An 18766-nucleotide genomic window follows, 5' to 3' on the forward strand; every position below is an offset into this window, starting at 1 on the left:
AAGCCGGCAGATGCCGTGTACAGTATAGTATAGAATAGCTTTTAGAATAGAATAGATATATACACATAATATAGGTATATATATATCATAGACAGATAGGAGAAAAGACGATAATTCATTTGTCGGCTTCTGTAAAATCATTGCAGAAGCTGACAGGATAGGAGACATGGATTACATACTTTAAACCATTGTAGAACAGCTAGATTTATATATGTCAGCGACTAATACTGTTAATACTAGGTGTGTGTAAAATGTGGGACCTGTATGTATTTAATAAAATAATGTTTTCACAGAAACAACTGCCGTGGGCTCCCGCGCAATTTTCTCCACCAGAGTGGTGAAGCCAGTGACTGAGGGCAGATATCTATAGCCTAGGGAGGTACCATGGTTATAGGACCCCCCCTGGCTACAAACATCTGCCCCCAGCCACCCCAGAAAAGGCACATCTGGAAGATGCGCCAATTCCGGCACTTAGCCTCTCTGTCCAAAAGCAAGGTAGCAGTTACACTTCTCACTTGGTCTTCTAAGAGTCAGGTGCAGACATTGGCATCAGCCCTCTTCTCAATGATGGATGTATATTTGGCTGCCTCATCACAGGAGGTGCCGGTCATAGAGGTGGGGTCCACAACCATCAGCCATGCACTCCGGCTCAGAAGCCGTGCTCCAGCTTTATAATCAAATAAATCCCCATAAATCAGAACGACATAGTAAGAGAGCAGCTCACAGCATGTGATAGACACAAAGCCTGGGAACGTACAGCGATATCTGCGGTCTTCAGATCATTGATGCAAGCGTCAGCCAGTTGATTGCATTTTAAATCCGTGGAGAGACGAGCGAGATCAATCAGCAGAGGAGTTCTGTAAAGGAACAGGACAATTGTGCAGAAATCAGTATAAATGAAAGCGATGCAGCGTATTACGTCCGGCTGTGGATTTACTGCAGATAAGAAGCCTGGATCCGATACTACTCACAGACACCTAATACTAAACAGCGTTCTCACGACACTACGGTATTAGAGGCAGAGGGAAAACGTCCCCCCTAAATGCTGTCCTCTGCTACGATATCGCCTGTGTGTGCGCCAATGCTAGGAATTTACAAATTCCCTCCCATCCAGATTGTTACTTTTAAGCTTCTTGTTTAGACCTTCCATTGTCTAAAGTTCTCAACAATGCAGGAGGCTCTGTGCGGATGTAAGGCTATGTGCACACGTTAAGCATTTGGTGCTGACATTTCCGCACCATTTCTGCACCTCTTGGCAGAAAAAAATCAGCGGCAAAAACATGCATTTTTGCTGCATTTTTTAAAGAGGATTTTTCCCCATTCATTAGTATGGGTAAAATCTGCAGCAAAAACCCTGAAAGAACAGACATTCTGCAGATTAATCTCCACCAAGTCACAAATAACAATAGTGTGCACGAGTCGTCAGGATTCTCATTCACTTTGCTGGCATCATGAAACCTTTCAAAGTTTATGACAAATCTGCACTGAAAAAAAAAAAAAGTTGCAAAAATGCAATGTGTGCACACAGCCTTACCCTGAAATGACCCATAGGAAAGGAGTGGTGTCCAGGCTCTATTCAGGGGGGGATCGGTGAGGGTCCCAGCGGTCGGACACTCACTAACAATTCACAAGTTATCACCTTGGGGGCTCGTACAGACGGCCGTTTTATTCGGACGAGTGCAATAAGTGGTTAATCTATGAGGCTGTGCACATGTCCAAGAAAACATTTCGCAGCATGCATGGTTTGATTACAAGAATCAGGTGGCACTCGCCCATTCAACTCTACGGGTCCGTGGAAACAAATCGGACCGCACTTGGATGACATCAGAGTGCAGTCTGATTTTCCCAGACTGACATTATAAAGAAGGTGGAGAAGCTTTTACTTTCTCTCCACCTTCGAGAAAATCGGATCCCGCTCTGATCAGAGTCTGACTAGCATAATGGGAGCGATATTCTCGGATGTGGAGAAAACTCTGCATCAGCCACGATGAGAATAATCCTGATGTGGACAATCTGATGGGGCTTTACAATAAGCATTCCAGCTAACAACCCCCTTTAAATGATGATCCCATCTTCATTTATCTTCTGTCATCTTATATTATGGGACCCCCATCATGAACTATATGTGGATGCAGGCGGCCAGAAATCAATGAATGAGGGTTTAATCACCAGATAACAGAAGGTTTCAGCAGTGAAGATCTATCCGGCAATTCTAGCAATGATCTCTTTATTACGCCATCAATGTATAAAATGGGAATACCGCTTTAAGAGAATTAAATAAACATTGGGGAGACATAAAGTGATTTTCACACTAAAAGTCAAAGGAGCGGATTACTCAGCTCACAAAATATAGACCCCCTCTCCCCCAGGGTGAAGGGTCTCAATGCTGGTCAGAAGACAGTAAAGAAGAGTTTTCCAGGATGTGACATTGATGTTCTATGCCATCCAATGGATTCATTTAAAGGGATTGTCCACCTGTGGGGGCAGTTTCTATTTGTTTTTCTAATTTAGTGTACTTGAACTAAAAGTCACTTTTTCAGTTGTGTTTCATTAAAAATTTGGCATCACCAGCCCACTACATTACTCACTAGCCCCCTACATTACTCACCAGCCCACTACATTACTTACCAGCCCACTACATTACTCACCAGCCCACTACATTACTCAATAGCCCCCTACATTACTCACCAGCCCACCACATTACTCACTAGCCCCCTACATTACTCACCAGCCCACTACATTACTTACCAGCCCACTACATTACTCACCAGCCCACTACATTACTCACTAGCCCCCTACATTACTCACCAGCCCACTACATTACTTACCAGCCCACTACATTACTCACCAGCCCACTACATTACTCACTAGCCCCCTACATTACTCACCAGCCCACTACATTACTTACCAGCCCACTACATTACTCACTAGCCCCCTACATTACTCACCAGCCCACTACATTACTCACCAGCTCACAACATTACTCACTAGCCCACTACATTACTCACCAGCTCACTACATTACTCACTAGCCCACTACATTACTCACCAGCCCACTACATTACTCACCAGCTCACTACATTACTCACCAGCTCACTACATTACTCACTAGCCCACTACATTACTCACCAGCCCACTACATTACACACTAGCCCACTACATTACTCACCAACCCACTACATTACTCACTAGCCCACTACATTACTCACTAGCCCACTACATTACTCACCAGCCCACTACATTACTCACCAGCCCACTACATTACTCACCAGCCCACTACATTACTCACCAGCTCACTACATTACACACTAGCCCCCTACATTACTCACCAGCTCACTACATTACACACCAGCCCCCTACATTACTCACCAGCCCACTACATTACTCACTAGCCCACTACATTACTCACCAGCTCACTACATTACACACTAGCACACTACATTACTCACCAGCCCACTACATTACTCACCAGCCCATTACATTACTCACCAGCCCACTACATTACTCACTAGCCCACTACATTACTCACTAGCCCACCACATTACTCACTAGCCCACCACATTACACACTAGCCCCCTACATTACTCACCAGCCCACTACATTACTCACTAGCCCACTACATTACTCACCAGCTCACTACATTACACACTAGCCCCCTACATTACTCACCAGCCCACTACATTACTCACTAGCCCACTACATTACTCACCAGCTCACTACATTACACACTAGCACACTACATTACTCACCAGCCCACTACATTACTCACCAGCCCATTACATTACTCACCAGCCCACTACATTACTCACTAGCCCACCACATTACTCACTAGCTCACTACATTACTCACCAGCTCACTACATTACACACTAGCACACTACATTACTCACTAGCCCACTACACTACTCACTAGCCCACTACACTACTCACCAGCCCACTACATTACACACTAGCCCACCACATTACTCACTACCCCACTACATTACTCACCAGCCCACTACATTACTCACTAGCCCACTACATTACTCACTAGCCCACTACACTATTCACCAGCTCACTACATTACTCACTAGCCCACTACATTACTCACCAGCCCACTACATTACTCACTAGCCCACTACACTACTCACTAGCCCACTACACTACTCACCAGCTCACTACATTACTCACCAGCCCACCACATTACTCACTAGCCCACCACATTACTCACTAGCCCACTACATTACTCACCAGCCCACTACATTACTCACTAGCCCACTACATTACTCACTAGCCCACTACATTATTCAATAGCCCACTACATTACTCACTAGCCCACCACATTACTCACTAGCCCACTACATTACTCACCAGCCCACTACATTACTCACCAGCCCACTACATTACTCACTAGCCCACTACATTACTCACCAGCCCACAACATTACTCACTAGCCCACCACATTACTCACTAGCCCACTATTTTACTCACTAGCCCACTACATTACTCACCAGCCCACTACATTACACACTAGCCCACTACATTACTCACCAGCTCACTACATTACTCACCAGCCCACCACATTACTCACTAGCCCACCACATTACTCACTAGCCCACCACATTACTCACCAGCTCACTATATTACTCACTAGCCCACTACATTACTCACTAGCCCACTACATTACTCACTAGCCCACATTACTCACTAGCCCACTACATTACTCACCAGCCCACTACATTACTCACCAGCCCATTACATTACTCACCAGCCCACTACATTACACACTAGCCCACTACATTACTCACTAGCCCACCACATTACTCACTAGCCCACTATTTTACTCACTAGCTCACTACATTACTCACTAGCCCACTACATTACTCACTAGCCCACCACATTACTCACCAACCCACTATTTTACTCACTAGCCCACTACATTACTCACTAGCCCACTACATTACTCACTAGCCCACTACATTACTCACCAGCCCACTTCATTACACACCAGCTCACTACATTACTCACTAGCCCACTACATTACTCACTAGCCCACTACATTACTCACCAGCCCACCACATTACTCACTAGCCCACTACATTACTCACTAGCCCACTACACTACTCACTAGCCCACTAAACTACTCACCAGCCCACTACATTACACACTAGCCCACCACATTACTCACTAGCCCACTACATTACTCACCAGCCCACTACATTACTCACTAGCCCACTACATTATTCAATAGCCCACTACATTACTCACTAGCCCACCACATTACTCACTAGCCCACTACATTACTCACCAGCCCACTACATTACTCACCAGCCCACTACATTACTCACTAGCCCACTACATTACTCACCAGCCCACTACATTACTCATTAGCCCACCACATTACTCACTAGCCCACTATTTTACTCACTAGCCCACTACATTACTCACCAGCCCCCTACATTACACACTAGCCCACTACATTACTCACCAGCTCACTACATTACTCACCAGCCCACCACATTACTCACTAGCCCACCACATTACTCACTAGCCCACCACATTACTCACCAGCTCACTATATTACTCACTAGCCCACTACATTACTCACTAGCCCACTACATTACTCACTAGCCCACATTACTCACTAGCCCACTACATTACTCACCAGCCCACTACATTACTCACCAGCCCATTACATTACTCACCAGCCCACTACATTACACACTAGCCCACTACATTACTCATTAGCCCACCACATTACTCACTAGCCCACTATTTTACTCACTAGCTCACTACATTACTCACTAGCCCCCTACATTACTCACTAGCCCACTACATTACTCACTAGCCCACCACATTACTCACCAGCCCACTACATTACTCACTAGCCCACTACATTACTCACTAGCCCACCACATTACTCACTAGCCACCTACATTACTCACCAGCCCACTACATTACTCACCAGCCCACTACATTACTCACTAGCCCACCACATTACTCACTAGCCCACTACATTACTCACTAGCCCCCTACATTACTCACCAGCCCACTACATTACTCACCGTCCCACTACATTACTCATTAGCCCACCACATTACTCACTAGCCCACTATTTTACTCACTAGCCCACTACATTACTCACCAGCCCACTACATTACACACTAGCCCACTACATTACTCACCAGCTCACTACATTACTCACCAGCCCACCACATTACTCACTAGCCCACCACATTACTCACTAGCCCACCACATTACTCACCAGCTCACTATATTACTCACTAGCCCACTACATTACTCACTAGCCCACTACATTACTCACTAGCCCACATTACTCACTAGCCCACTACATTACTCACCAGCCCACTACATTACTCACCAGCCCACTACATTACACACTAGCCCACTACATTACTCATTAGCCCACCACATTACTCACTAGCCCACTATTTTACTCACTAGCTCACTACATTACTCACTAGCCCCCTACATTACTCACTAGCCCACTACATTACTCACTAGCCCACCACATTACTCACCAGCCCACTACATTACTCACTAGCCCACTACATTACTCACTAGCCCACCACATTACTCACTAGCCACCTACATTACTCACCAGCCCACTACATTACTCACTAGCCCACCACATTACTCACTAGCCCACTACATTACTCACTAGCCCCCTACATTACTCACCAGCCCACTACATTACTCACCGTCCCACTACATTACTCACCAGCCCACTACATTACACACTAGCCCACTACATTACTCACTAGCCCACCACATTACTCACTAGCCCACTATTTTACTCACTAGCCCACCACATTACTCACTAGCCCACTACATTACTCACTAGCCCCCTACATTACTCACCAGCCCACTACATTGCTCACTAGCCGACTACATTACTCACCAGCCCACTACATTACTCACTAGCCCACTACATTACTCACCAACTCACCACATTACTCACTAGCCCACTACATTACTCACTAGCCCACCACATTACTCACTAGCCCACCACATTACTCACTAGCCCACTATTTTACTCACTAGCCCACTACATTACTCACCAGCCCACTACATTAAACACTAGCCCATTACATTACTCACTAGCCCACCACATTACTCACTAGCCCACTACATTACTCACTAGCCCACTATTTTACTCACTAGCCCACTACATTACTCACTAGCCCACTACATTACTCATCAGCCCACTTCATTACACACCAGCTCACTACATTACTCACTAGCCCACTACATTACTCACCAGCCCACTACATTACACACTAGCCAACTACATTACTCACTAGCCCACCACATTACTCACTAGCCCACCACATTACTCACCAGCTCACTATATTACTCACTAGCCCACTACATTACTCACCAGCCCACCACATTACTCACTAGCCCACTACATTACTCACTAGCACACCACATTACACACTAGCTCACTACATTACTCACCAGCTCACTACATTACTCACCAGCTCACTACATTACACACTAGCTCACTACATTACTCACCAGCTCACTACATTACTCACCAGCCCACTACATTACTCACCAGCCCACTACATTACTCACTAGCCCACCACATTACTCACTAGCCCACTACATTACTCACTAGCCCACTATTTTACTCACTAGCCCACTACAATACTCACTAGCCCACTACATTACTCACCAGCCCACTACATTACTCACTAGCCCACTACATTACTCACTAGCCCACTACATTACTCACCAGCCCACTACATTACTCACTAGCCCACTACATTACTCACCAGCCCACTTCATTACACACCAGCCCACTACATTACTCACCAGCCCACTACATTACTCACTAGCCCACTACATTACTCACCAACCCACCACATTACTCACTAGCCCACTACATTACTCACTAGCCCACCACATTACTCACTAGCCCACCACATTACTCACTAGCCCACTATTTTACTCACTAGCCCACTACATTACTCACCAGCCTACTACATTACACACTAGCCCACTACATTACTCACTAGCCCACATTACTCACTAGCCCACTACACTACTCACTAGCCCACTACATTACTCACTAGCCCACTACACTACTCACTAGCCCACTACATTACTCACTAGCCCACTACACTACTCACTAGCCCACTACATTACTCACTAGCCCACTACACTACTCACTAGCCCACTACATTACTCACTAGCCCACTACACTACTCACTAGCCCACTACATTACTCACTAGCTCACTACACTACTTACTAGCCCACAACATTACTCACCAGCCCACTACATTACTCACCAGCCCACTACATTACACACTAGCCCACTACATTACTCACTAGCCCACCACATTACTCACTAGCCCACTATTTTACTCACTAGCTCACTACATTACTCACTAGCCCCCTACATTACTCACCAGCCCACTACATTACTCACCAGCCCACTACATTACTCACTAGCCCACTACATTACTCACCAACCCACCACATTACTCACTAGCCCACTACATTACTCACTAGCCCACCACATTACTCACTAGCCCACAACATTACTCACTAGCCCACTATTTTACTCACTAGCCCACTACATTACTCACCAGCCCACTACATTACTCACAAGCCCACTACATTACTCACTAGCCCACCACATTACTCACTAGCCCACCACATTACTCACCAGCTCACTATATTACTCACTAGCCCACTACATTACTCACCAGCCCACTACATTACTCACTAGCCCACTACATTACTCACTAGCTCACTATATTACTCACTAGCCCACTACATTACTCACCAGCCCACCACATTACTCACTAGCCCACTACATTACTCACTAGCACACCACATTACTCACTAGCCCACTATTTTACTCACTAGCCCACTACATTACTCACCAGCCCACTACATTACACACTAGCCCACTACATTACTCACCAGCTCACCACATTACTCACCAGCCCACCACATTACTCACTAGCCCACCACATTACTCACTAGCCCCCTACATTACTCACCAGCCCACTACATTACTCACCAGCCCACTACATTACTCACTAGCCCACCACATTACTCACTAGCCCACTACATTACTCACTAGCCCCCTACATTACTCACCAGCCCACTACATTACTCACCAGCCCACTACATTACTCACCAGCCCACTACATTACTCACTAGCCCACCACATTACTCACTAGCCCACTACATTACTCACTAGCCCACTATTTTACTCACTAGCCCACTACATTACTCACTAGCCCACTACATTACTCACCAGCCCACTTCATTACACACCAGCTCACTACATTACTCACTAGCCCACTACATTACTCACCAGCCCACTACATTACACACTAGCCAACTACATTACTCACTAGCCCACCACATTACTCACTAGCCCACCACATTACTCACCAGCTCACTATATTACTCACTAGCCCACTACATTACTCACCAGCCCACCACATTACTCACTAGCCCACTACATTACTCACTAGCACACCACATTACTCACTAGCCCACTATTTTACTCACTAGCCCACTACATTACTCACCAGCCCACTACATTACACACTAGCTCACTACATTACTCACCAGCTCACTACATTACTCACCAGCCCACTACATTACTCACCAGCCAACTACATTACTCACTAGCCCACCACATTACTCACTAGCCCGCTACATTACTCACTAGCCCACTATTTTACTCACTAGCCCACTACATTACTCACTAGCCCACTACATTACTCACCAGCCCACTTCATTACACACCAGCTCACTACATTACTCACTAGCCCACTACATTACTCACTAGCCCACTACATTACTCACCAGCCAACTACATTACTCACCAGCCCACTACATTACTCACCAGCCCACTACATTACTCACTAGCCCACTACATTACTCACCAACCCACCACATTACTCACTAGCCCACTACATTACTCACTAGCCCACCACATTACTCACTAGCCCACCACATTACTCACTAGCCCACTATTTTACTCACTAGCCCACTACATTACTCACCAGCCTACTACATTACACACTAGCCCACTACATTACTCACTAGCCCACATTACTCACTAGCCCACTACAATACTCTCTAGCCCACCACATTACTCACTAGCCCACTATTTTACTCACTAGCCCACTACATTACTCACCAGCCCACTACATTACACACTAGCCCACTACATTACTCACCAGCTCACTACATTACTCACCAGCCCACCACATTACTCACTAGCCCACCACATTACTCACTAGCCCACCACATTACTCACTAGCCCACCACATTACACACTAGCCCCCTACATTACTCACCAGCCCACTACATTACTCACCAGCCCACTACATTACTCACTAGCCCACCACATTACTCACTAGCCCACTACATTACTCACTAGCCCACTACATTACTCACTAGCCCACTACATTACTCACCAGCCCACTTCATTACTCACTAGCCCACCACATTACTCACTAGCCCACTACATTACTCACTAGCCCACCACATTACTCACTAGCCCACTATTTTACTCACTAGCCCACTACATTACACACTAGCTCACTACATTACTCACCAGCTCACTACATTACTCACCAGCCCACTACATTACTCACCAGCCCACTACATTACACACTAGCTCACTACATTACTCACCAGCTCACTACATTACTCACCAGCCCACTACATTACTCACTAGCCCACCACATTACTCACTAGCCCACCACATTACTCACCAGCTCACTATATTACTCACTAGCCCACTACATTACTCACTAGCACACCACATTACTCACTAGCCCACTATTTTACTCACTAGCCCACTACATTACTCACCAGCCCACTACATTACACACTAGCTCACTACATTACTCACCAGCTCACTACATTACTCACCAGCCCACTACATTACTCACCAGCCCACTACATTACTCACTAGCCCACCACATTACTCACTAGCCCACTACATTACTCACTAGCCCACTATTTTACTCACTAGCCCACTACATTACTCACTAGCCCACTACATTACTCACCAGCCCACTTCACTACACACCAGCTCACTACATTACTCACTAGCCCACTACATTACTCACTAGCCCACTACATTACTCACTAGCCCACTACATTACTCACCAGCCCACTACATTACTCACTAGCCCACTACATTACTCACCAGCCCACTTCATTACACACCAGCCCACTACATTACTCACCAGCCCACTACATTACTCACCAGCCCACCACATTACTCACTAGCCTACTACATTACTCACTAGCACACCACATTACTCACTAGCCCACTATTTTACTCACTAGCCCACTACATTACTCACCAGCCCACTACATTACACACTAGCTCACTACATTACTCACCAGCTCACTACATTACTCACCAGCCCACTACATTACTCACCAGCCCACTACATTACTCACTAGCCCACCACATTACTCACTAGCCCACTACATTACTCACTAGCCCACTATTTTACTCACTAGCCCACTACATTACTCACCAGCCCACTACATTACTCACTAGCCCACTACATTACTCACCAGCCCACTTCATTACACACCAGCCCACTACATTACTCACTAGCCCACTACATTACTCACCAACCCACTACATTACTCACCAGCCCACTACATTACTCACCAGCCCACTACATTACTCACTAGCCCACTACATTACTCACCAACCCACCACATTACTCACTAGCCCACTACATTACTCACTAGCCCACCACATTACTCACTTGCCCACCACATTACTCACTAGCCCACTACATTACTCACCAGCCTACTACATTACACACTAGCCCACTACATTACTCACTAGCCCACATTACTCACTAGCCCACTACATTACTCACTAGCCCACCACATTACTCAGTAGCCCACTATTTTACTCACTAGCCCACTACATTACTCACCAGCCCACTACATTACACACTAGCCCACTACATTACTCACCAGCCCACTACATTACTCACCAGCCCACTACATTACTCACTAGCCCACCACATTACTCACTAGCCCACTACACTACTCACTAGCCCACTATTTTACTCACTAGCCCACTACATTACTCACTAGCCCACTACATTACTCACCAGCCCACTTCATTACTCACTAGCCCACCACATTACTCACTAGCCCACTACATTACTCACTAGCCCACCACATTACTCACTAGCCCACTACATTACTCACTAGCCCACCACATTACTCACTAGCCCACTATTTTACTCACTAGCCCACTACACTACTCACTAACCCACTACATTACACACTAGCCCTCTACATTACTCACCAGCCCACCACATTACTCACTAGCCCACTACATTACTCACCAGCCCACTACATTACTCACTAGCCCACTATTTTACTCACTAGCCCACTACACTACTCACTAGCCCACTACATTACACACTAGCCCACTACATTACTCACCAGCTCACTACATTACACACTAGCCCACTACATTACTCACCAGCTCACTACATTATTCACTAGCCCACTACATTTCTCACTAGCCCACTACATTACTCACCAACCCACCACATTACTCACTAGCCCACTACATTACTCACTAGCCCACCACATTACTCACTAGCCCACCACATTACTCACTAGCCCACTATTTTACTCACTAGCCCACTACATTACTCACCAGCCTACTACATTACACACTAGCCCACTACATTACTCACTAGCCCACATTACTCACTAGCCCACTACACTACTCACTAGCCCACTACATTACTCACTAGCCCACTACACTACTCACTAGCCCACTACATTACTCACTAGCCCACTACACTACTCACTAGCCCACTACATTACTCACTAGCCCACTACACTACTCACTAGCCCACTACATTACTCACTAGCCCACTACACTACTCACTAGCCCACTACATTACTCACTAGCCCACTACATTACTCACTAGCCCACCACATTACTCACTAGCCCACTATTTTACTCACTAGCTCACTACATTACTCACTAGCCCCCTACATTACTCACCAGCCCACTACATTACTCACCAGCCCACTACATTACTCACTAGCCCACTACATTACTCACCAACCCACCACATTACTCACTAGCCCACTACATTACTCACTAGCCCACCACATTACTCACTAGCCCACAACATTACTCACTAGCCCACTATTTTACTCACTAGCCCACTACATTACTCACCAGCCCACTACATTACTCACAAGCCCACTACATTACTCACTAGCCCACCACATTACTCACTAGCCCACCACATTACTCACCAGCTCACTATATTACTCACTAGCCCACTACATTACTCACCAGCCCACTACATTACTCACTAGCCCACTACATTACTCACTAGCTCACTATATTACTCACTAGCCCACTACATTACTCACCAGCCCACCACATTACTCACTAGCCCACTACATTACTCACTAGCACACCACATTACTCACTAGCCCACTATTTTACTCACTAGCCCACTACATTACTCACCAGCCCACTACATTACTCACTAGCCCACTACATTACTCACCAGCCCACTACATTACACACTAGCCCACTACATTACTCACCAGCTCACCACATTACTCACCAGCCCACCACATTACTCACTAGCCCACCACATTACTCACTAGCCCCCTACATTACTCACCAGCCCACTACATTACTCACCAGCCCACTACATTACTCACCAGCCCACCACATTACTCACTAGCCCACTACATTACTCACTAGCCCCCTACATTACTCACCAGCCCACTACATTACTCACCAGCCCACTACATTACTCACCAGCCCACTACATTACTCACTAGCCCACCACATTACTCACTAGCCCACTACATTACTCACTAGCCCACTATTTTACTCACTAGCCCACTACATTACTCACTAGCCCACTACATTACTCACCAGCCCACTTCATTACACACCAGCTCACTACATTACTCACTAGCCCACTACATTACTCACCAGCCCACTACATTACACACTAGCTCACTACATTACTCACCAGCTCACTACATTACTCACCAGCCCACTACATTACTCACCAGCCCACTACATTACTCACTAGCCCACCACATTACTCACTAGCCCGCTACATTACTCACTAGCCCACTATTTTACTCACTAGCCCACTACATTACTCACTAGCCCACTACATTACTCACCAGCCCACTTCATTACACACCAGCTCACTACATTACTCACTAGCCCACTACATTACTCACTAGCCCACTACATTACTCACCAGCCAACTACATTACTCACTAGCCCACTACATTACTCACCAGCCCACTTCATTACACACCAGCCCACTACATTACTCACCAGCCCACTACATTACTCACTAGCCCACTACATTACTCACCAACCCACCACATTACTCACTAGCCCACTACATTACTCACCGTCCCACTACATTACTCACTAGCCCACCACATTACTCACTAGCCCACCACATTACTCACTAGCCCACTATTTTACTCACTAGCCCACTACATTACTCACCAGCCTACTACATTACACACTAGCCCACTACATTACTCACTAGCCCACATTACTCACTAGCCCACTACAATACTCACTAGCCCACCACATTACTCACTAGCCCACTATTTTACTCACTAGCCCACTACATTACTCACCAGCCCACTACATTACACACTAGCCCACTACATTACTCACCAGCTCACTACATTACTCACCAGCCCACCACATTACTCACTAGCCCACCACATTACTCACTAGCCCACCACATTACACACTAGCCCCCTACATTACTCACCAGCCCACTACATTACTCACCAGCCCACCACATTACTCACTAGCCCACTACATTACTCACTAGCCCACTACATTACTCACTAGCCCACTACATTACTCACCAGCCCACTTCATTACTCACTAGCCCACCACATTACTCACTAGCCCACTACATTACTCACTAGCCCACTATTTTACTCACTAGCCCACTACATTACACACTAGCTCACTACATTACTCACCAGCTCACTACATTACTCACCAGCCCACTACATTACTCACTAGCCCACCACATTACTCACTAGCCCACCACATTACTCACCAGCTCACTATATTACTCACTAGCCCACTACATTACTCACTAGCACACCACATTACTCACTAGCCCACTATTTTACTCACTAGCCCACTACATTACTCACCAGCCCACTACATTACACACTAGCTCACTACATTACTCACCAGCTCACTACATTACTCACCAGCCCACTACATTACTCACCAGCCCACTACATTACTCACTAGCCCACCACATTACTCACTAGCCCACTACATTACTCACTAGCCCACTATTTTACTCACTAGCCCACTACATTACTCACTAGCCCACTACATTACTCACCAGCCCACTTCACTACACACCAGCTCACTACATTACTCACTAGCCCACTACATTACTCACTAGCCCACTACATTACTCACCAGCCCACTACATTACTCACTAGCCCACTACATTACTCACCAGCCCACTTCATTACACACCAGCCCACTACATTACTCACCAGCCCACTACATTACTCACCAGCCCACCACATTACTCACTAGCCTACTACATTACTCACTAGCACACCACATTACTCACTAGCCCACTATTTTACTCACTAGCCCACTACATTACTCACCAGCCCACTACATTACACACTAGCTCACTACATTACTCACCAGCTCACTGCATTACTCACCAGCCCACTACATTACTCACCAGCCCACTACATTACTCACTAGCCCACCACATTACTCACTAGCCCACTACATTACTCACTAGCCCACTATTTTACTCACTAGCCCACTACATTACTCACCAGCCCACTACATTACTCACTAGCCCACTACATTACTCACCAGCCCACTTCATTACACACCAGCCCACTACATTACTCACCAGCCCACTACATTACTCACTAGCCCACTACATTACTCACCAACCCACCACATTACTCACTAGCCCACTACATTACTCACTAGCCCACCACATTACTCACTTGCCCACCACATTACTCACTAGCCCACTACATTACTCACTAGCCCACTACATTACTCACCAGCCTACTACATTACACACTAGCCCACTACATTACTCACTAGCCCACATTACTCACTAGCCCACTACATTACTCACTAGCCCACCACATTACTCAGTAGCCCACTATTTTACTCACTAGCCCACTACATTACTCACCAGCCCACTACATTACACACTAGCCCACTACATTACTCACCAGCCCACTACATTACTCACCAGCCCACTACATTACTCACTAGCCCACCACATTACTCACTAGCCCACTACACTACTCACTAGCCCACTATTTTACTCACTAGCCCACTACATTACTCACCAGCCCACTACATTACTCACTAGCCCACCACATTACTCAGTAGCCCACTATTTTACTCACTAGCCCACTACATTACTCACCAGCCCACTACATTACACACTAGCCCACTACATTACTCACCAGCCCACTACATTACTCACCAGCCCACTACATTACTCACTAGCCCACCACATTACTCACTAGCCCACTACACTACTCACTAGCCCACTATTTTACTCACTAGCCCACTATTTTACTCACTAGCCCACTACACTACTCACTAACCCACTACATTACACACTAGCCCTCTACATTACTCACCAGCCCACCACATTACTCACTAGCCCACTACATTACTCACCAGCCCACTACATTACTCACTAGCCCACTATTTTACTCACTAGCCCACTACACTACTCACTAGCCCACTACATTACACACTAGCCCACTACATTACTCACCAGCTCACTACATTACACACTAGCCCACTACATTACTCACCAGCCCACTACATTATTCACTAGCCCACTACATTTCTCACTAGCCCACTGACCACTAGATTGGGACTTCTGACCTGCACCCCTATTATTCCCTCTGCACAATCCCTTGCAGCGAGCATGCATAGTTGAGCATGCATGATGCTGCTCCCGTCCATGCCTATAGGGCTGATGGCAATAACCAATCGTTGTACCGTGTGGTCTCCATCAGCCTCATTAACTTTCTATAGGGCTGGTGGAACCAACCAAGTGGTATTCTATGTGGTCTTCATCAGTCCCATTAAAGGGGTTGTCCAGGTTTGTGATGAAAGTCAGACTTATAAATCCTCAGAGTGCGTATTGTCAGGACTCTCCTGTGTCGGCGACAAGAGTGGGTGGTCATGTGACCGTAAGTATGAGACCTGCATTCTCCCTGCCACATTCCGACTAGACGCGCGGCCACACATGTCTAGTCGGAATGTGGCGGGGAGAATGCAGATCACCCCGGAGAATCCTGACAGTGCGAGGTGTGCACTTTGTGCAAGCGATTCTGAAATCTCCTGTCACAGAAAATGACTGCAGACTTTCATCACAAACCTAGACATCGCCTTTAAGTTTTAATGTAGCAGCTGGGCGCATGCTCGACCATGCTTCCGTTCAAACTTTTACTCACTGAGGTCACAAAGGGACAAGGGACTCCCAGCGGTGGGGCCCCTATTAATCAGGCATTTATAACCTATCCTGTAAATAGGTGTGAAGACCCCTTTAAGAAATACAATAAAATACCTGCGTCCTGCAGCCCCGAGGAGGCACGATTGGTAGAAACACTGGATCGGACAATAGTTTATTGTGCTGAATGCAGATTTAATGTCCCGCTATAAATAATAAATCATAAGAATAAATTAACTTACTTTTCCGAAGTGGATAACGGCAGAGCGGCATCGGTGTCCGCAGCAGCCAAGAGTTTATAAATTTCATTGAGGTTTGTAAAAATGTCCTTCGCTGGAGAGGAGCCATCCATCTGCCTGAAAATAAAGAAGAAATAATAGCGGGGATATTTGTAACAATACAATGTACAGAGCTGGAAATTATTCCACCAGCAGCGCAGGAACGCAGCTCGGGTTATTTATCAATGTTGGTAGCACTGGCTTCTCGGAATATTTAAAGGTGTACCGCCGTCAGAAAAAAAAAATGTCCCTGTATTATACTAAAAATGGAAAATTAGCCACAAAAGGATCCAGGGTTAAAGCAATGTGGCTTTAGTACTGACACGTTTCAAAGTTATCTAACTTCTTCCTCAGGTGGTTGTATCCTGGGAAAGAAGGTAACCCAGCTGCAGAGCCCAGTATTGAGTAAAGTGGAGGTGCACATGCTCAAATTACTCCACTCATTGTCTATGTAACTGCTGGAGAAAGGCAAGTCCCATAGACAATTAGTGGAGTGGAGGCCGAATATGCACACCTCAATCAAGATGGGGCTCTGCAGAGACGGTTTCTCAGGAGGGCGGGTCAACCCCCCGCAATCAAAATCCTCCCCTATCCTACAGATAATGAGTGCAAGTTTTGATTTCTGTGAATAACCCTTTAATTATTTGAACTAAAAATCAATGGGGTCTTATTGTAATGCATGGATATGTTCAGTCTTTCATGGTGAGAGCCTGCTATTTTAGCCCCTCTATGTCTGACAGCCTTTTTAGCCCCTCTATGTCTCAGAGTCAGCCTTTTTAGCCCCTCTATGTCTGAGAGCCAGCCTTTTTACCCCTCTATGTCTGAGAGACAGCCATTATTATTATTATTATTATTATTATTATTATTTATTTATATAGCACCATTAATTCCATTGTGCTGTACATGAGAAAGGGGTTACATACAGGGTTATAGAGATCGTTTA

General features: G+C 46.1%; 1 protein-coding gene across 3 annotated transcripts in view; it reads right to left on the reverse strand.

Moving 5' to 3' along the window:
* Window positions 1–18766, reverse strand: part of CFAP46 (cilia and flagella associated protein 46) — a 254459-nt gene that overhangs the window by 215506 nt on the left and 20187 nt on the right. For all 3 annotated transcript variants that reach the window (XR_013214466.1, XM_077258533.1, XM_077258532.1), the window contains exons 9-10: window positions 17788–17901; window positions 758–857 (exon numbers count right to left, since the gene is read on the reverse strand). Coding sequence is in view for 2 of the 3 variants with exons in the window: in XM_077258533.1 (XP_077114648.1) it covers window positions 758–857; window positions 17788–17901 (214 nt within the window). In the remaining variant the exon portion in view is untranslated. The remainder of the gene's footprint in view (window positions 1–757; window positions 858–17787; window positions 17902–18766) is intronic.

Source organism: Ranitomeya variabilis, chromosome 4 (assembly GCF_051348905.1).
Source record: "Ranitomeya variabilis isolate aRanVar5 chromosome 4, aRanVar5.hap1, whole genome shotgun sequence".
NCBI lineage: Eukaryota > Metazoa > Chordata > Amphibia > Anura > Dendrobatidae > Ranitomeya > Ranitomeya variabilis.